Genomic DNA, 21,708 nt, shown 5'->3' with positions numbered 1-21,708 from the left:
TTGAGTCATAGAATTGAACCAATTTCAAATCCATGACTCTTTCACTTTTCTAAACCCAATTATCTTAAGGCTATTACAGAAGTAAAAGTAATTAGAACCAGGATTTATTGGAATTAAGTCAGTCTTCTTAAAAAAAATGTCTCTAAACTCAGACTTATTATTCCACAGTGAAAAGGTTTACTCACCACCACTTACATCCATAAAACTCAGCGGTACCAGCTTTACCCTACGCACATGTGGAGCATGGTAATTAAGGCTGATTCATAGAGTGACTGTGGTGGTGATTAGCGAATCACATCGCCATTGTGTTACCCTCAGCTGAAAATGTGGTTAATGAGGTATTACATTATGTGTTAAATTATGTTAATGAGGTTTTATATACAGTATATAAATACCGGCAGGATCAGCCACGTACAGGAGTTCACTGGGTTGCAAGTTATAAGAGACACATAAATTGATAAGGAATACTGAACCCTTAAATAATTCTAATTCTCTAGAGTATTAACACATAGTTTCAATGCTACAAAGACACACAGCATTAAAAAAAAAATGCTGCTGTTCGCATGTCAGGTAAATATATCATTTCGATAGCTTTTGACTTTTTCCCCTTGTTGGCTTGCACTGTAAGAATAGAACCATGCTGCATTACCTCATTAATGTCTCTGTCAATATGGAGGCAGACAGCAAAGACAGCTTCCTGTCTGTCTGCGAGCCCTCCTCAAATGACTGGCACTGCTTTTTCTGGAGAGATGCATGTGTTGACATTTCATAGTAGCGAAAACAAGGATAATTGTCATATCCCCCACTGATTTTTGCAATAGGGCAGAAATGGAATCAAACTTGTGTAGAATTAAACTGCAGATGGAACTATTTTTAAACTTGGTTCTGCAAGCAAAATGTCTCTCTACTCCTCAGTTTGAGGTCTGTTCATTTAATGACATCCATGCCAGAAGGAAAGGTTTGCAAATTGGGGAATAGTCATATACTATTTTACACTCAAAACAAATGCTGGCTTGAAGTCGGCATATTGGCACATTTCGATTCTGTGCGAAAAGGTCATAATAATTATGGTTAATTTTGTATATTTGTTTATGATTGAGAGTTTTCCAAAATCTCAACCTAAAATGTTTGTGCTAAAATACTCATAAGTCACATAATTATGATGCTTTTAATTTTTAATCTTGGCAGTAAAGTAGGAATCTTAAAAATACTGTTAATGGAGCCTATGACATGTTTCCATATGACAAGACTGCACAGATAAATATATCCCTCCACTTTGCTGTGTGACAACACAGTTAACAGTTATATAATAGGAGCAAGAGGCATTGTTTGAAGTACATTTCATGAAGTTTTAGTTTTTTTATTTTACTGCTTTGTTTATATAACACAGCACACACTCAGCATGGTACACTCACCAGAAAACTCATTATAGGCAGCATGGTAGTTACCATATGGATGGCTTCACAGGGTGAGTGAATATTTATGCCACACAATTTATTTGTGTTCCTAATCAGTCCCAGTGTTGCACCTGGAGATTTACACCACTGCCAAACTTTGCCTGCCCGTAACACAATCACAAACTCCAAACCCTTTGGCTTCCACACAGAATTAGAAGTTGTTAACTCATTAACATGCTTAAGCAGCACTGAATTTACAGCTGAATAAAATATATGGTCAATATTTAAATGCAGAGTTTGAATACAGAAGTGAATACAATAAATGGTTATTATTTTAAACATAACGGATCAAATCTTTTGTTTCCTTTCAGGAGACCAATATGTTCTCTCTGGAGATGACCAAGGACATGCCCATGAACCTCATCCTCACGTCCTCACACACGGCTCACTGTGTACTAAAAATCAAGACCGGGGTTAACGTTTATGTGAGTTATGCCTCTTTTTTTTCTTTACCATTCAGGCTGGGTGCAGCATGGATGGATATGTGCAAGGTAAAGGGGAAACAAAATGCTGATTGTGCAACATACCACTAAATTTATTTTATGTGTTAGTCTGTTGTTTGTGATTCCATTACTTGCTTGCTATTGATACAAGAGATTGTTTAACAAGTACGGACTAATCATGAAAAATAACAGGTTGTGGGATCACCAGTGTAAGTGGTTATTTTTCAGTATTGTATAATTGTCTAATTTCTCCAGATGTACTTAGCTCCTGTCAAGTGCCAGCTGTTTAACATACAGTCAAACTGCCACAGCTGTGCAGCGCTCCGGGCCTGTTAAGAGACAGTGAACTATGTTTACTTTCCATAGATATTCCCCAGTGGCTGTTCTGCACGAGGCAGTTTGTATTTTTGTGTTTTTATTATCCACACCATAAAATCGGTAAGACAAGTTTTAGAGTGGCCAGCAACAAGAGGGGCTGATGGCGCCGGCTGTAGAAGTAATGTTCCAATGAAATTATAGATTCTGACTTTTATACACTGTCCTCAGATTATATCTGTGAATTAAATCTAGGGAGGCCACAAAACAACTTTTATTCAGCTGCTGAAGTGTCTAATTAAATAGAGGAATAATAATGTTATGTGGACCAAGTGTTGCATCAGTTTGGTTAGTGTAGTGTGTCACACTATTTTGGTATTTAAATTGGCATTGGTGATGAACCTAAGTATTGTTATTGAAACACACCACCGAGTACAATTCAATTCAGTTCAGTTTCTTACATTATGTCATGGTCTGTTTTCAACAAACTAAAAAGCTTCAAACAGGAAATTATATTAAAAAGGACTGATGTGTCCAAATAAATGAGATTGCGTCAAACTGGAATATTAATTTTAAATATGTTACTGATGAAACACCTAATTTCTTAATGAAGAACACTGATTAGTTTCAATTGTGGTCGAGATATGGAACTGCAGTTCCTGTAGATAAGGAACCATATCCTCATGGAAAGTTATAATAACTTGAATTAAAACAATATTTAAACCACTAAGCATCTGCAGTTGTTAAAGAACCCATCTACAGCAGAGTAGGTTACATTATTGCTTAACATTTTCCGAAGCTTATCAGTGTGTGAAGTAAGCAGTTTCTGCCTCCTGTGTTGTTTTGTTGCACCACTGTCAATTTGATATTACACATTTTGGTTTTCAGTGTCAGCTTCTTTGTCAAAGTTGTACTTTTGTACGTTGATTAATGTGTTTTTGTTTCCTTAGAGGGAGTCACTGGTGGAAGTTCATGTCAGTACAGCATGACAGTTGAATTGTGATTTGAAACTTCCTTGAGAGGAAGAATCACAATGAACATTTTATCAGCTTTATTTCTTTATGCAAACTCACATTATCATTGCGCAATCTGGGATTACTGTCTCTGGAATTCTTGAGGATTGACAGTTGGCTGCCTAACGGTAACCTTTAAAACACAAGAGGCTCCTAAATTCACATTGACTCTATCACGGAGCTAGTTGTTTGTCTTCCATGTTTGAGCTTATGACTAAATAGCTCATTAGTGCAAAGCTGTTTTGCAGCTGACTCTCAAGTGTCAGAGCTTTCCTCCTGCACATGAACGCATCACTTGGAAGACTTTTCACCATCTTGTCTTTTTAACCACTTCGTCACAAAAAACTTGTTTTGTGCTAACAAAATTAAAAATGAACTAATGTTGAGTGTGGTCATATATGTCAATGTACCTTTACGCTGCAGATAATTTAAACTACTGGAAAAAATATTTTAAAAACTATAATATAATGTATAATATAATAGCTATAATACTAGAAAAAAATAGTCAGCAGTATTGTAAATTATTACCAAATAAAAATGACAGGCTAACACCTAAAAAAAAAAACATAACTAAAAGAAAAATCCCAGCTGACCAATCACAATGATGAAATGTTTATTGGAGTGTCATCAGTTAGTGATACGCTGACAGCTGTGTGATACTACATCCTGTATCATGTCCTGTCAAGAGCCTGGACAACATTGCCTGCAGGATGTTTTCGTGGGATGAGCAGTATCACTGGGGGATAATAGTGTTTTACTGAAGATTGCAGTGTAAGAGAAACAGCATCTGTTCTGCGTCTGAGAACGCACGTCACCAGCTTGACAGCTTGGCACAGTGTCACAATCACTGCTCTTTTTGGCCTCCAAAAATTGACCTGAGTGCACAGGGTTGTTAAAAAACATGGGGACAGCAAGATTTTTGTCTATAAACTCTTGTGACTCTTTGTACTTCTTTATTTAAAAGTTTGTCACAAAAGCACATTATGCTGTAAAATATACTTACTTATACCTAACTGAAGAATCTAAGGTTATTATCTAGGTAAAAAGATGGAGCCTAGCATCTGTAATTTATACATCTATCCCAGAGATTAATCAGATTAATAAATTCCAGTTAGTCATTAGAATGACCATTGTTATTTCCCTTTTTCTTCCCGTTTGTCGTGTCATGCCTTTCCCATCTGCCTGGTTCTATCGTGACTGGTTTTCCCTCTTGTATTTTTGGAGTTTCCCTTCACGCTATTTTTGATCTTGCGTCAATCAAATATTCATGTAGAAAGACCAATGACTCCCTCAGGCTTACTTGGCTTTCACCATGTTCTTTTTTTTTGTCTCACTTTGTGACGCAAGGACACACGCACAAATAGTCACACGTACTGGATGGGTTAGAAGAGGGATTTTTATTATTCAAACAAGCATAATCACACTTGATAAACATTAAAAGGATGATTAATAGAAAATACAGAGCGATGAAAACAATAAGGGAACAAAGGAGGCTGAATAATTGTAGTAATTGAAGTATGAATCACACTGTCCATGTGTTGTGCATTTTAACACTCAAAAAATGAATAAATGAAATAATCAAAGCATAGTACATTACAACATGAAATAAAATATGGTAGCTCATTATGCAGCTCAGTTTTATTTGAGGCTTTTGGGCATTTGGGCATAATGTTTTACAAAATGAAGAGGTGCAGTATGTTTACAACACATTATTTTTCCACTCCAGTCTTTTGACTACTAAAGAAAATAAAGACAAATCAGTGTAGATTAAAATACATTGAAGGTTGAGCCCAAAGTAAAAGCAGTTTTCTTTCTTGAATTGTTATTCATTGAGTGCATTTTTACATATGTCTAAGGCTTCTTTAGACAATCTCCACTGCTTTATTCCCAACTCCTTCCTCTGCCTTCTTATTCATGCAAAGCTTAATGTAAACTCCATTATTTTCCATTGGCCCCAGACGAGGAAACAGCGGTGTCTAGTCGATGGGATGGATGTATATATTTATACCATGTATGGAGCCAGATTCCAGCCGGCTGTGGTGACGCACAGAGCTAAAAAAGATCCCATTTCCTGGCCCCACTCAGGAAGCAAAGGAAAGACCATGGCTCCAACAGGGTTGTGCAACTGTGCTCGTGGACACTTAACCATAATAAACATTTCTTTTTAACAGGACCCTGCTCAGAGAATAGAGGGAGAGTTGGGTGGAGTTATAGAGGAGAATGAGAGGGATAGGCAAACATGTTTAATATGACAAAATGTGAGCAGACAAGAATTAAATATAAATAAATATAAAGCTGACTCACTCAATCCTGTGTTATTGTAGCAAAACAGACAGCTCATGCATTTTAGCATGTAGGTGTATCTGACTGTGTTCTTTCTGGAAATGAATTTAATAAAACTAATGGCATGACTTGGCCTCTACTTTCCAGTTACACAGTAACTCCAACATTGTCATACACAATCCACCTGAGAACATCCGCCGCCAAGACTTCCCCACTCAAGAAGAGGAGCTGGTGAGGTGGGCAACACAGGAGTTTGGGGGTGTGACTTCATTCACCACAGTCCGAAATCTGAAAAACATCTTATTGACAGGAATAGATGGTGAGAATTAATTATGCAACATGGCTGTTATTTTACTAACATACTTTTTTACAGGATTTCCTGTACTAAATAATGTGTGGGCTGTATTTGCCAGATTGGAGGCAGTAAATTAGAAAGTCTGGTAACATACCAACATTTAAATGAGGATACATGTGAGAAAACATAGGATTCCATCAACCCTGCATCATAAAGGACAATTAAATAACCTTGTGTCCTTGTATTATTCTTACATAAGGTCAGAAGGCACACACACACACACACACACACACACATAAACACACACACATAAAGGAACAGCACAACAATACCACTAGCTGAAAACAACAACATATTATAAGAAAGAAAGAAGAAGGAAAAAGGGACTTTCTGCATAAAAGTGTTTCAAAAGATTTATCAACCTTGACACTATGATTTTTATCTGGAATATGCTATCTGCGTTTTTTGTTTGATCCAAAACAATAATTCTGGTGCTGAAGAGAGCAAAGTAATTACAGTTGGCACAACATACAGCTCCAGCTTACATAACTCAGCAGAGAGTCTGCAGTACAGTAATCAAGAATGGATGCAGTGTTGTTTCCAGGGCTCTCTCTGCATGCTAACCTCTCCTCTTATCTTAAGTGTGTATGAAAACCCTTTCTGATGGAATCACTGAGAAAACACTGCTCTGCGATGAAGACCACATTGCATTAAAAAAGCAACACCTGCATATTCCACCTTGTTTTGATTTTTAATTGGAAGCAAATTCTATTACTTCATGTCATCAGCGCATTGATTTCCAATGTGCCCGTGTCAGTTTGTAGGAAAACAAGCCAACGTATAGCACTTGTTATGCACACAAACACATGTACATTCACAAGGTTGTCATGCGGGAAATCTCAAGTAATCAGTGCTGGGGTCTGAGCTCAATGTTTTCAGTGTTGACAGGATGTCATTGCATGTGACAAAAGATTTGGAATGGGAAGCCGTGGACAAATAGCCACCGATGCTGAACATGGACGCACAAAAACACTATGATTTAAAGTGAGCTTTCATGGCATGAGCAAAGGCTGGACATTAAGAATATTATTTGCTGCTATTGCCAGCAGCAGTAGCAGTGGGATGTGCAAGCACAATTATTTCCTAACAAAGCCTCCTTAAGGCGGTCTGAGCCAAAGCAGAGCTCTGACATGGGTTTAGACAGAAGTGAACGATGGTGATGTCCTGTGTTTTTTTTTCTCTCCAGTATTTTGGATTAGTCAAGTTTTACTCTCTCTCTTTATGATTGTTTGCCCTTCTCTACGTCTATCACCTAAAGGACATTACAGTAGGTGACAGGTTAACGTCCCTGTCTGGCAATGGCATGCTGCTCTTTCCCCATTTTAAATGTGTTGATTAAATTGTGATGAAAGGCTGTGTTTTCCACCTCTCTTAGTTTTAGCTAGTGTTTCACTGATTCATAGTCCACAAGGGCATTAAAATTACTCAAGCAGTGGAGCAGTTTACAGCGCTATTTTGTTCTATCCCTTGGCCCGTAATAGGGTGTTTGGTGAACTTGCGTAGGCCTTGTTGTAGGCGTTTGAAAAGTCTGTGCAATGACTACACAACTGCGTGTTGCCAAGATGAATGCTCACTGAAGAGAAAAAACATGTTCTTCAGGTTTCTTGAACGTCTGAATGTGATTTGAAATTCAGGTCATGCTATTGCTAGTGCAAAAGAGCCATGTTTAGCAGTGTTAAGGAAGCTACTTCTGAATTCTAGTTGCCCAGCTACAAGCAAGTTGGGGCGTAGTAACTAAAAGTTCCTTGAAGTGATACTGCACTTAAAATCACTGTAGATCCCTGTAGGATTGAAAGGACATTGTTAAAAGCTGGTAGTTTCCTCTAGCAGTCAGGTTGAATTCAACTCTCAATGTACTCTAATGGCAACAAATCTTTATATTGGAAAACATTTCTCCATCCATGCCTGTAGCATAATCCATGTGCTCAGTATTTTCCAAACACTCTGGCTATACTTTGGCTGAAATATGCTGTTGTGTCTTTCTCACTGCTCACTATACTTGGCTATTGGTGTGATGAGGCTACATGAGGTGCTGTGGTAAAACATATATCACCCCAATTTCCGTTTTTTAAACAAAATGTGCGCAACAATTTCAGAACTGCACAAGGGTGCACCTGTAAGCCATCCGTCACCATTATTTGGTCAAAGGCTCAGCGTAGTGTACTCTCATGAGACTGTTCCTGGAACATCTTCCTTAGTGGGGAAGGCAAGGTGCTAATGCGCCTGCCCCAGCAGTTTGGTGTTCTGTTGCAGACTGGGCTATGGCTCCCTAGTGCTGGTCGCTGAGTAAAATACTGTAAACTGTCAATTCTGTTTCCAGCCACACTGAACAGAAATAATCTTTCAAAGCATCACTCTGAGTAAAACTAATCGTTAAATAGATAAAAAAGTAGGCTCTAGTTGTAATTGCTTATTGCAGCCGCTACCTCACTGCCATTAAGTATTTATACAGAAGTGCTGGCACTCAATTTTGAGCTGTTGTCTTCTTTATTATAGGAGATTATGCATGCAGAAATTATTACATATATTTTGACTGGAATGTCTTGCCAACAATGATGGAAAATTAACCGTTTGTGGTTTTACAGGGACCAAACCTGGTACTCATGACTGCATACTTAAAAATGAAGATCCATCAGAGAAGCACTTTATGAAGATTGAAAAAGGTTCTTTGTTCAAATCCTGCTCTCCAAAGCCACAGAACCACAGGGATGAAGCTGAGCTTCACATCATAAACATCCAAGAGAATGCCAGCATTCGGTAAACCTTGGGATCCACAAAACATTGCATCTTATGTATTGTTTTGCAGTCTTTCTTGGCAAATTATTCTGTAATTTTTGATCCTTCATTTTGCAGCAATGTATCACTTCGCATAGACAAGGAGAACACCAATGTATTCCTGAGAGGACCTAATGGGACCAAATGGATCTTCATCAACCCAACTCACACCCGCTTTGGAGTAAGCTTACACATACACACACTTATGTAGCACAAAGAATAAGCATATTTATTGTTCCACACCAACAACTTGTGAAATAGGATTTAGTAAGAGGACAAAGACTCCACTTTATGTTATTACATTGTTGTCAATAGTGTGATAAAGCTCACTAAATAACATTGTGATAATTGTGTACACTTTCCCATATCTGTGAAACCTGCTCATTATTGAGTGAGTATTTGTACAAGACAGTGATCTATTTGAACTTGCCTTTTCTTCCTACAGTCTAACAATGAAATCCTGCTGCTGACCACCGGGACACAAAGAGTCGCCCCTCTTTTAACACTGGGTAGTGACAATGCAAAGGTGGTACAAAAGAAGGCTTTAGAATATTTTAAAGTCAGTACTTTCACCAGCTATACTGAATTCAGACCATTGGACTCTATGATTTTACTGGTTCTTGGAAAAAAAGAAAACACTGCAGGTAAGATGATAAAAGGTGAACATTTGTTTTCAAGTTTGTGGCATTTTCTACCAATAGTGTAGATGGAGTACTACAAAAAACCATAGCCATAATACATATTACATGTTACACAATGTACATTACGCAACAGCTTTTATAATTATTCTCACACCATTATACATTCAATATATTATTTACACACACAATGCACTATGTTGCAATTTGAGTGAAGTTCTCAAGTTCTAAGTTTTATCATCAAAAATAGTGGTGGTATAGCAAAGTCTGCACAGGAAAGGACAACTGTCTGTATTAAGTTTACTTAAGATGTTAAGAAAGTACATTAACAATGTGGATGGATCTATATTTTTTTAAATGTCAGCCATTTCTCTCTCAGTTACAGACATTCCCATTACAACTAATGCCCCTAATCAGATGCCTTTGCTGATGCAGCTGTACACCTCCCCAGACTACCGTTCTCCCCTAGACCCTAATACCAAGGTGCAGAGTGACAAGAGAATTTATGCAGAGGTAAGAAATAATTCATCCTCTTAGGTGTATTTCACATTTCCTGCTCAAAAATAAATAAATATATGGTGGATAATGTAAAATAGCAGTAAAATGGCTTATTGCTTTCCAGCAACTAAACTTGGGACACACTTTACGGCACTTATTGTGCTTTTTCCATTCAGTTTCAGTTCATTTGATCTTTTCTCTGATTCCTGCAGATTTCAGGGCACACATATGGGGATTTTGTCATGACCATCAAGGTGATTGGCTGCTTTGTGCGCTCCGAAGGCTCATGCCCGGTTCGGAAAGAGCTGCCCTTCATACTAGAGGCCTGCTCCTTAAATTCTTGTCCCAACAGCACCCGACTCAGCTTCTCCTTAGATCAGCTCCAAGGGCTGACTTCCACTACATGGGACCTGGAATGCTCTGTGAAACTTTGCTACAATGTGGTAGGTGTTTATCAGCTTTTTTTTTTAACTCTTGAATGATTTCAAATGAAAGTGCTTTTAATCATAAATAAAATATGCTATTAGACATTATTATATATTATACAATTTAAATATGTTTGACAGCTCAATTGGTCTGCGTTAAGAAAATATAACCTGTGTTATTTCATTTGGTTGTTTTTTGTATTCATTTTGATGTTGTAGATCTATTGTGGTAGGAATGTTTTGACAGGACTTGATTAAAATACTGAAACTTAAATGCATTTAATGATAAACTTATGACATAAGGCTTTGTAGTTAAGTTTTCTTTTTTTTACCACCTTACTAGAATTGTGTAGATGGAGGAAGAGTGAAGAGGAATCTGGAGGTTACCCAACCACCAAGTGAGTTCAGTTTAAACTCCAAAATATGGATCAGCTAACCTTTTTGAGTCCGATGCAGATGCTGTTCAAGCCCTAATTGGATCAGATTTGTATTCACATTCTTTACTGTGTTTATTTTTCTTACACAGCCTTCTCCAGTATGATCTTCTCAAATAGTGTTCTTGTTTCGACTTTTAAATTAAACACGATTTCCTCTCAGAATTATTGCAGTGTTTACAAACAAAAGAAGACTAGGCAATAGTCTATTGATTTTCTGACTAACTAAAACTGACTTTCCAGAAGGAAGAAAAATAAATAAATTTGAAAAGCACTTGAATATAACATGAAATAACCCGACACCCCCCCACAGACACCGGAGAGTTAGCGTCTTTGAGCTGCTAGCTCAGCTAATGTTACCACAGAGAAACTTTTACAAACAGCCATGAATGTGCTTCTAGTGACTTTCAAAGCTCCAGCTGACTGTCTGAGTTCCAGTGTGGACATAAAGAGTCTGATAGCAACTGCTCATGGCAGGTTAGCTCGGTTAGCTCTGACTACCGGCAACTGTATTCCTTACACTTTGTGAAAACACACCAAACCCAACAAATGCAGAAAGGTCCAGTCTCCAAAATGATGCACACACAATTGTGGGAAAAGTTTTGCTGATGGTGGTATTTCTTGACAAACCCTTGCTATAGGATGAATGTTTCATATTGAATTCTCACAATAAACTCTCTGAACTCTTAGGTGCTTTTAAATTATAAACTTTTCAATTTCTTTTTTTGCCCTCAGGACTTAATTGCTAGTATGGTGCTCTGCTTGCTGCTATGATTTTCATTCCTATTGTTGATTTCAGTGCACAACATGTGCTGTGCGGGCGGTTGTCATAGCAGTGAACTCAGGATATGCAGTGAAGCCAGTAAGGGCTTGCGGGGCAGGGCCTCGTCCTTTAGGAAGGTCTGCAGGCTGACCTTGTGGCCACAATCAGATGTAATGGCCCACAGGGGAGGGGGACAAAGTCCTTTGTGTTTCCAAGGGGTCTGACTGTGTATGCTGTCCAAACACAGCCACTGGGCCCTGTGCTATTGTAGGACCATTCAACACAGTTGACTCAAACAAGGAAAAGATGTCTTTCTTCAAAAAAAAATCTCCAAACAAATGATTGATTCTACGAAAATTTAAATGATTCAAATTCTGAGTAAAAAGACACAAGGAAGTAGATGATTATATGGACATTACCTGGAGTTAGTCAGACTTCTTTTGGAAAACTGATAACAGATAAGCTTTCTTTATCCTCAATTTCCTTCTAGAGAAGAAAGATAAAGGTTGTTATGTCAATGTTGGAACATACTGTGTGTGTTGGGGAAACTACTCATCCATGCTTTGTGGGTTCTGTTTGTCCTCCTCGTTGCTGTTTTGCTTTAACTTATGTTAGATTTTATTTCTGTTTATACCGGGACTTACTGAAATACAGGAATGGAAGTAGTCGTACTTCCATTCCTGGAGGTGTGGTATGTTTATATGGTTCCATTCATTAGCCCAGTGTCAGAGATACAAGGGTTATATATCAGCAGGACTAGCAGACTGCACTGCCCTGTTGCGAGGCTTCACTGGCCAGGGCTGAGTGCTCCATTCAGCTCTGATTCCTGTTTGGTAGTTTTCATACAGAGGGCCCCAGGGAGTCACAGAGCAGGCCTGCTGTCTGTCTTCCCCTCTCCACCTGCACTGGAGCTTCTGCTTCCTGCTCTTGTTTACTCAGCTTGGCTGTCAAAGCCTCACTTATACACACTAACACAGCAACTGATTACAGAAAAAAGTCTCAAGAGAAAGCCTGCTCAAGTTGCTGTGATGTTTCTGGCCCATTCGGAGTCATGGAATGTTCCTCGCTGACAGATCCACAAACTGGTCTGGCTGTCTGGCATGCAGTCAGCACAAATGCCCACAAGATGTCACTGTTTTAGTGTTCTGCGTCATATTTAATTCAGTTGATATTTTGTATTGTTTAATCAGATATCAGCTAGTATTTAATATAGACTTAATTTTAATTTAAAAAAAATAATGAAACCTTGTGGAGTCTATACCAGGCTTGGACTTTCCTAATGTCCATGCAGTTCATTTGAAATGTTGTATGTTCTGATATCAGCAATAAGTTCTTCTAGGCTCATTGCAGAGGCAGTTGGACAACACACAATTATTCAAATACATATGATGCATAGACTGGTGGCAAGTTTCTTCAAAACAAACCTGGTGTTAACTGTAGTGTGTGAAGCCCAGTATAGTTTTTAGCCTGGCATATTCCACCGGAAGGCAGGAGGCAGGTGAGAGAAACTGCAAAGGTGGTGATTGGTTTCTTCCAAATGTTCTGGATACCTGTTGGAAGATCTCTACAGGTAGCAGAAGAAGGGGAGAAGGGCAAGCATATGTTTGCACATTGTTTCCTTGATGGAAACACATAGCATGCACATACTGGCTATGTTAGGTTCTGGTGGGGCATCTGACAGCTTACTTGCATGGTTTCAGACAAAGTTGTGTGTGTGTGTGGGCCTTGCAGAGCCACACTACTTTCCTAACCTCAGATTTTGGTACAACATTTTAGACAATCAACTCAGATCCTAAACCAGTCAGATACCGATCATACTGAAGAAATATCTTGGTGGAACATTTTAAATAAGCTTTTCAAGGATCTAACAATATCTGGCATGTTTTTTCAGCTTGAAAATCACAAGCAAAGATTGATAACTGCCCAGTGAGTAGTTAGTTTAGTCAAATTTTGGAAGAGTTTAAGGTGACACGAGTGAAGGGGAAAACTTTCAATGATCTATTATACACCCTTCCTGAAATTACTTCTATCTCAAGGTTATCCATTTGCGGCCTTGCCAGATCACAATGAGTGAAGCAAAGCTGTGGTATGACCTTGCCAGTCTAGTACAGTATTACTGCGCCATAGTACTATATGTCAGAGGCTTGAGTGAGCTGTTCTCTTACTCTTTCAGAGCTGAATTGAGGGAAAATAATTTTTTTATTGCTTTTGGCTCATGCTTTTATATTTTTTATTAAGTATGTTAGCAGTGTTGTGCTGCCCAGCACACGGCTTGCCTAAAGAACATCGCCAATGCCAAACTTGTTGTTGTAAATTGAAATTTGTATCATTAAATTAGAACAGGGAAAATGATAGAGCGCACATTTTCTTTTTAATTTCAGTTAGACTGAGGTCTAACCCTGAAAAAGTAATGGCTGTTATATTTACTGAATGGGCTTTGCATGTATTGCCACAGTATTAAGGAGTGAGGGAAAAGTAGTATTAAAGGATCATACCATAGCTTGTACAAATTGTATATATTTTACATTGCTGTTTGTTATTTCAAAATCTATACCTTCAATCTTGAGGCAGTTGGTTTCACCTCTTGCCAGTATGACAATCGACTTAAATCTTGCATGGAAACTTCACAGTAAACATATAGTCATCTTGGTTATGCAGTTGGACGCAGGATTTTAAAAAACACAGCTTTATTGGTGCATGCCAGGAACCTCCTACATCTTTAATTAGAAGAAAAAGATTTTGTTGTCTTAAACAGTATTCACTAGACACACTAAAATTACTCTTTGGGTGTTAAGAAAATTTGGTGTTGGCACGTGGTACTTTGGCGTTTTTTGACAAGAAATCGGATTGGCGCCAACCCTTGATCTTTTTGCTTTTACCCAAGTGAAACATATTATACTATATATCTCTGGAAAATACGTACCATATACCATACATACCATCATACAGACTTACTGCTTACTGTGTATTAAGAACATTTCAAGTCTCTGCAAATGTATTTTCATACTGTGTTGGCCTGAACAAGAAGCGTCACTTTTGACTTGTGATTTTTGTGATTGCTGTTGTTGAAATGAAGCTTGCCTACATTGTTTTGTCCTGTATATGTTTCAGCCCCACCATGCATTGATTTTGGCCTACCTGGTGTTCTGGGCATTGCCTTTGGAGGGTTCTTGATCGGAGTATTGCTCATTGGAGCACTGTGGTTTATCAAAATTAAAACAGGTAAATGTATGACTAACAGTATAGAGCTTCTGGTTGAGTATAGATCTGAATGTATGTTTGTCTGGAGTTACAATCCTCTCATTTTGCTTAATTTAGGGTACCCAACTGGACTGGACATTAGCTCAACTGCAGCAAATCTTCCTAGTAAGGAATTTTTATACATTTTTTTATTGGTGCTTGTTTACTCTTGTTTTCTTTTTGTCATCTTATTGGCCTTTCTCTCATCTTTCTTCAGGGTGTCCCTGCTCAGGAGCAAAACGACAACCTGTTTCTACCAATCCTTCCCCTTCTGAGAACAGTAGCGCCAACGCTAGCATTGGAAGCACCCAGAGCACACCGACCAGCAGCATGGCATGAGATTTCAATAGTCTCCACCACCAGCATGGCCACCATCTCCCTTCAAAGTCACCTATATGGGTTTTGTGCTTTTGTTTTCTTTAATAATGCTTAAAAAGCATCTCTCCCTTCCCAGTCCCCTTCAAATTTTCATTTAAAGCACAACCCACGTCTTTGACACACCAAGCCTGAAATGGATGTGATCTGGGAGTTTGTAATGGTGGGTGGGGGTTCGGGGGCACTGGGTGACAGATAACAGAAGTCTAATCAATGGCTTCTGACGCTCATCTCTGCAGCCTCTCTGTAAAGTCAAGCTCCTAGACAGGAAGTTAAAGAGGGCAAGAGAAAAAAAATTGGCTCCCAGCAACAGGAAAAACAAACCATATCCCCAAAGAGCTAACAGGAAATTCACTGCATTCCTTTCAATGAATTGTGCTTGTGTGATGGCAGCACAATAATAGTTAGACAGGAGACAAACCGGTCAAAAGACTGACTTTGAAAAATAGATGAAAAGCTGTTTTGCATTCACATCTAAGCTAGAAAAATACAAATGGCTTTTGGCTAGGTCAGACCAAAAAGTTATCAACAATGCCTTGGGGTTAGAAAAGCTCAACATTTTAGGATCTCAAACCAGTCAATGAAATGCTCACCTCAAGGGGTATTTCTCTTAATTGGAGTTCGAGGTCAATGATTAACAGCTACCTCCTATTATTTTGAAGTCTGGAGCTAAGTTTAAACTTAACACTAGATTTCTCTGGTGAATTGATCTTATTTACTGCCTCTTTCAACTTTTGTTTTATTCTGTGTCACAAGGTAAATCTTATATTTGACCATCTGGGTCATTTGTAGCTCCGGGGGCCATTTTCATGCTATTCAATAGCTATATCAGGGCCTTCATATTAAAGTCAAGTTTTTTTCCCCCCAGAGAATTATACTTGATTTTGTAATAACTCAACCAAAGCCTTCCTAAGTCATATTTATAGCCCAAAGGTAGCAATATATTATCAACCATTAAGAGAAAAGTACTTTCATTTATGTGAGCTCAGAAATAATCACTCTTGTTATGTACAGTACAGCATGTAGAGATATGTGGCTGTATTCAGAGATGAATGAGGAGTTTGTACCAAAACTCTGCACATCAGTTTTTAGACCTCAGACTTAAATGTGGACTTAAGCGCCACTCATACAGCTACGCCCACAGGGTGGAGTTTCCCCAAAATAGTCTGTCTGGAGGTGGAATTCCAGTACTTTTCCTTTGCACAATGTTCATTCTCTCTAGAATTTCTAATAAGGCCATCACCTCTGCCTGACAGTTTGTTGTAATTATACATTTTCACCCTAGATTTCAGGCCTGTGGCAACAAACGCATAGATAAAGAACTTAATACATTATGTTTTCAGGCCAGTATAATCATCTCCCTATTTACCTAGATGTAGCTATTTATGGTGTATTAAACATTAATATTCTTATATTTGAAGATCAAGAAATTAAACAAGTATGAACTGTCGAATCTGCTTGCTTCCACTTCAGTCTTTCTTATTCAAAATGTATCCAGGAACTAATGTCCTGCGCTATGTTGTGATGGGAAATAATGCACATGTTATGGCTCGCAAATGCATTCACAGATTTCGCTTTGACAAATAACTCTTTGTCAGACTTTTATTCTGTGTGGGGGGAACTTCAGATACAAACAAGAGGCTAAAATATTATATAATGAAATTCGCCATTTAATTAGTATTTATTACAAATTAAATCTGTGAGATTTAAGGCAAATGTTTGTTTTAAACAAATGGGCTAGAAAACCCAATTTTCAGGTGAAAACTGGCAGAGTCAGATGTCTGGTAATTTTGATATAGCTATATATCTAAACCCAAAAAAACTGAGTTAAACACCTGCAAGCTCCCCCCACCTTTCCATACATTTTGAACTTAATCTACCCATATAATCACCAGCTCTGAATACAGCCTATTCGGACGGCATAGTATAATCAAAACTAACAATATAAGTTGTCAGTTGTGTTTTAACCCCATGGAAACTTCAAATCCAGCTTTAGCATTATTTCCAGCTGTCACAGGACACACCTAATGTTATGGAAACTGTCATTTGAGAGAGACCTTGAGAGTCAAAATTATTAACTTCTGCTCTCTACATTTGATAGGCTGCATCAGCCACTACAGTGCTAATGCTAGACAGAAGCTGCATAGATGCATAATGGGGACTTTCATGAGTGCTACAACTGTAGAGTGACGGTTGATCCGTGAACCAACTGTTTGTTTTAATGTACAAATGTAAATGTATTTTATATTTTTATTGCCACTCTTTTACCTCTTTAAAAATATTCCCACCACACAACAAGTCTTGTTGGATAAGTAAGCAATTTGTATCCACAGTACAAAGCTTTGACACAAGCACCAAAATTGTGAAGTTTAAATTTTTCTTTATATACATTTGACACTCTGATTTACTGTTTCTGATGCACATATATTCACACGCCCTATAGTCACTCACATTTTGATTTGGATTGTTAAAATAATTTATTCACCTTCAAACCTAATCTCAAAAATACTTTTGCAATTGCATTTGTAAAATGTCTCCTCATTAGTTAGGTTGCTTATTGCATGTATGTTTTTCTGTGCTTTCCTGATTTTCTTTGTGTATTTGTGTAGAGACAGAGAACAAAGAGGGCCAGTACAAATTGCCACTTGAGTATTTGTGCAATATGATGAGGTAAACGTGTATTTAATGTCTATATATTGTTTTTTTTAACCATTTGAATTTTTTTTTAATGTTTTGTATGATATGCTTACTTTGAACCATTTCCTTAACCTGGTTTGTTCTTTTACATATTTGGAGAACTGGGATGATTAATAATCAAGGCACTTGTCAAATGCATAAGATTTGTTTTGTATAGTAATAGTTTTTTATTCTCATATAGATATAGTTTCGATTAGATCGAAGCTATGTACAGTGTGTGTCACATCACATGTCAAAGACATGTACATTTGGTTTGTTGGTTTTGCCCTTGTTTGACTTTTGCCCTAACCCAGAGATCCACCCTGCTGTCCAAAAACACGGCATATCTCTGCTGATACTGACATCTGACATTGTATTGTCTGAATGTCTCAAGACTTGCAGTGAAATATTCAGCACTCACAAACTTGTCGTTTGCAGGAAACATTCAAACTTAAACAGTAAAAATGCGGCGGTTCGTGAGAACTTTTTTCAATTCAATTTAGGAAATGGCTACAGTATTAGTTTTTTTTAAAACTGTCAGGTATTCTGTACTTTTGTTAAGCCCTGGTGAGTACCAGGTTCTGTCTGAGCACTGACAGGAAAATAAGACAGGCTGTCAGTTAATTCACTTGTTAACCCTGAACATCCCTTCGTTACCTCTGACAACAACTTCCTCCTCCTCCTCCTCAGACACTGTCTACACAGTTAACGGAATATGTGTGTGTATGTGTGTGTGTGCATTTGTGTGCAGATGTACAATAGAAACTATGCCTACATTTATGTGAGCAGATTCTTCCTCCAGTGTCTTAACAATGTCAAAATTCAGAATTTTTACCAAAAGAATCTGAAGCCAACATGTCAGAATGTGTGCTTTGATTTTATCGAGTATAAAATGCAGTGTTATTTTTTGTGCTAGAGTGGGCAGCCTTTTACCATTTAAAAATGGATCTATTTGTTGAGACAGTACTCATCTGATGTCATGTTATTCTATGTTGTCTCTGAAGATATATGTCTTGTCTGAAATTATCTTAATAAAGTCAATATGACAAACATTTTTTTTTTTGCGAAATTGTAGTGGGTAAACCCCAAATATTTTGTTTACCATGTATACCATGGATCTTCCAGGGCAAGTAACATCTTAGATTACTAATACAGCACACCTGGTAGAGCTCTGACACAGAATAAAGAGCCAGGCATACTACACACTCTAAAACTTATTAATAACAGCAGTGGAAAAAAGGAATAATGTATTTATACTGTATTTAAACACTATTTGTCTCAGGGCTTTAGGATACATTAAATCCAGATTTCAGTGTTGTGTCACAAGAATGCAGCCTGCTGTCGGTGTCATCCCACAAGATACAAGATTAAAACCTGGATCAAAAGATGAGAAAATGAGACTCCAAAATAATAATTAAAATGTTTGTAAGTTAAGCTTAAACCTGTATAAGAATCATTGCCTCACCTAAATTGGAAATCATGGAGTGTGGTATTTTTCACACAGCAGCAATTTGTAGTCAGGTATTGAAGGTACAGTACTGAAGATAAAAGCAGCAACACCACAGTGTAAAAATACTTAGTAAGTCCTGCATTCAAAATGCTACTTAAGCAGACATGTATAGCAGTAAAGTGATACTATAAATGTAAGAAAACCAAAAAACAGACTATTATTATATCAGCATGCATTAAGTGAAAGCAGCATTTTATGTTGGAGCTGGTTGCGGTGAAGCTAATTTTATACAATAGTCATTAACTGCAGTTAAATTAATTTAAAAAGTAAAAATATTTCACGCTGATGTGGAATATAAGTATAAAGTAGCATAAAATCAAACAAAGTAAAAGCAGCTCAAAAATTTGCATACATGTCTAGTGTGTAACATTTATGAGGATCAATTGGCAGAATATTCTGTAACTATTCTATAACTATGTTTTCATTAGTGTATAATCACTTGAATTTATGAATTGTTTGGTTTTTGTTACATAAGAATACGTAGCAGTACAGTAGCCTAGAAGGGACAAACCAAACACTGGCTCTAGAAAATGGGTAAATCACGTAATAACGCATAAAATGATGTGTTTTGGTTTATTATTATTTGTATCTGATTCAGTAGAGGTTGACTTATAGGTGACCTGGAACACAATGAGCTTGAGGAATTCAAAACATAACACAATAATGGTGTTATGAGTCATATATAACCTTTATTGCTGGGTGAAATTTTTCAAAAGAATTGTGTTTTCGTCTATCTATGGCCATTCCTGAGGTTTCTAGTTTTCTTTTTTGTATACAACTTCAATCGTGTTTTCTGGATTGGAGCCAAGACACACAATACGTGTTTATGGACTGCCATCATCTCCAAATATGACCATGGAACCATTTGGCCTTGCACAGGATACATTATGTGACGTGTTTGTCTCTGTGTGTTTGTGCTTTGCCAGGTTGTTTACATCTCAAGACGAATCTGTTCTTTTCTCTAAAATGTGCCTGCTGAAATGTGTTTATTATGTGTGCATAAAGCATGCAACAACGACCTCAGGGCAAAACCAGTCTTCACAGCTCTGCTCTATGAAAATTAAGGTATGAGTTGGTAGGAGAGATGGATTTTCCTTTTCTTGTGAAGGCATCATACAGCCTGTGTGTTTATATATATATAATATTTTATTCATTTGGGGGTATATTTCCTGCTTGAAATCATATTATTACTACTATAGTATATTGTTATCAGTTAAGCCAATTCCACTACTAATTAATTAATAATTATTTAATCAGTTGACTACCACAAATAAATCTATATCTCCCAGACTCCTGTGCAATAATATCCTCTGTATTTTTCAAAAATACATTTAAGAAGATATGCAAATAAATGAAAAGTCTGAAAATGTGAGTGGGAGAAAATAACATTTAACAGCTTAACATTTTCTGAGTTTAACAATGATCCTAATATGGTTATATAGTAAAGGTCAAGTATTTAATTGTATGTCCTGGAGCATTGCATAAGTACTCAGCAAATAGTCAGTTGTGTAGAGTTGACTGCTGTCACTATGATGAAATTAAAAAGATAAACTATCCCAGTATAGCTTTCATTATAGTGTTAGATTTGCTGGTGACACTGCATAATGAGTAGCTGCAGGGAAACGTCTCATTACATTTAATTACTGTGATAAATGAATTACCACTGACCACCACAAGATGGTGCTATATTTTCTTTTCACCTAATACACAGACTGAATTGCCTATGAACAGAAGAAGACAATGAGCCTCATTGTAAAGCAGAGCATCAAGCAAATTTGCTTAGAAATGACTAAAATCAGTAATGGATGCAGTGAAAGCTTTCATTTTAACATCATGCTGCAGCCTTTAGAAAAACACATTGGCCACCACATAAACAGTGCCACTGAAATGATCTAATCTGATACAAACATTCATATTTTTTGCAGTTCACATTACCATATATCTATATTTAAATACATTTCTTAGAATCAGGTTAACAAATCTGTGACTGATCCTGATACAAAGCCTATAAAGCCTTGAGGGCATATTGAATTCAGGAAGCAACATGTGAGCATAACTGAAGCTACTCGGAGTAAGCCGCCTCTCCCTCAGACTTTCACACCCTGAGGCGCTGTGCTGCACACAAGGTTGTTTACACACATGGAGACTGTGTACAGGCTCAGCCTCTCTCCCCATCTCTCACCCACACTCAGACTTTCACTCTCTCACAAGCACCCATATACTCGCCCACACCTCACTGAGTATCCACAGCCTGGACCAGGGTAATCCTCTAACTTATAGGCAGTGCTGTGTGCTCGAAGCAAATCCCATTCCTTCAAAATGCAGACACCTCTGGAGCTGACGTGTGGCCCAAACACCTCAGAGGTGATAAAACATAGCTCCGTCTTCTTTTATGTGTGCTCTTTTTGCTCCACTCCTTGCTTTCCAACATGCAAATATCTATTCAATATGTGTAATTTAATGCAACCTACATGATTTAATATTATGATAATTTCTTGTTATCATAAA

The 21,708-nt window shown here is 37.6% G+C and overlaps 1 protein-coding gene across 1 annotated transcript in view; it reads left to right on the top strand.

The window, feature by feature from the left end:
• The window catches only part of eng (endoglin), a 34,735-nt gene extending 19,434 nt beyond the window's left edge, over positions 1-15,301 (top strand). Inside the window, exons 4-14 of the mRNA XM_035667617.1 lie at positions 1,769-1,882; positions 5,659-5,830; positions 8,452-8,623; positions 8,720-8,822; positions 9,087-9,285; positions 9,659-9,792; positions 9,990-10,220; positions 10,546-10,600; positions 14,511-14,621; positions 14,718-14,765; positions 14,857-15,301. Coding sequence (XP_035523510.1) covers positions 1,769-1,882; positions 5,659-5,830; positions 8,452-8,623; positions 8,720-8,822; positions 9,087-9,285; positions 9,659-9,792; positions 9,990-10,220; positions 10,546-10,600; positions 14,511-14,621; positions 14,718-14,765; positions 14,857-14,978 — 1,461 coding nt within the window. The 3' untranslated portion in view covers positions 14,979-15,301. The remainder of the gene's footprint in view (positions 1-1,768; positions 1,883-5,658; positions 5,831-8,451; positions 8,624-8,719; positions 8,823-9,086; positions 9,286-9,658; positions 9,793-9,989; positions 10,221-10,545; positions 10,601-14,510; positions 14,622-14,717; positions 14,766-14,856) is intronic.
• Positions 15,302-21,708: the final 6,407 nt, after the last annotated feature.

The sequence above is a fragment of the Morone saxatilis genome, unplaced genomic scaffold, assembly GCF_004916995.1.
Source record: "Morone saxatilis isolate NCDOM2014 unplaced genomic scaffold, NCSU_SB_2.0 Contig21, whole genome shotgun sequence".
Taxonomy (NCBI): Eukaryota; Metazoa; Chordata; class Actinopteri; family Moronidae; genus Morone; species Morone saxatilis.
The sequence above is the reverse complement of the archived record's forward strand: the minus strand, read 5'-3'. Positions and strand labels throughout refer to the sequence as shown.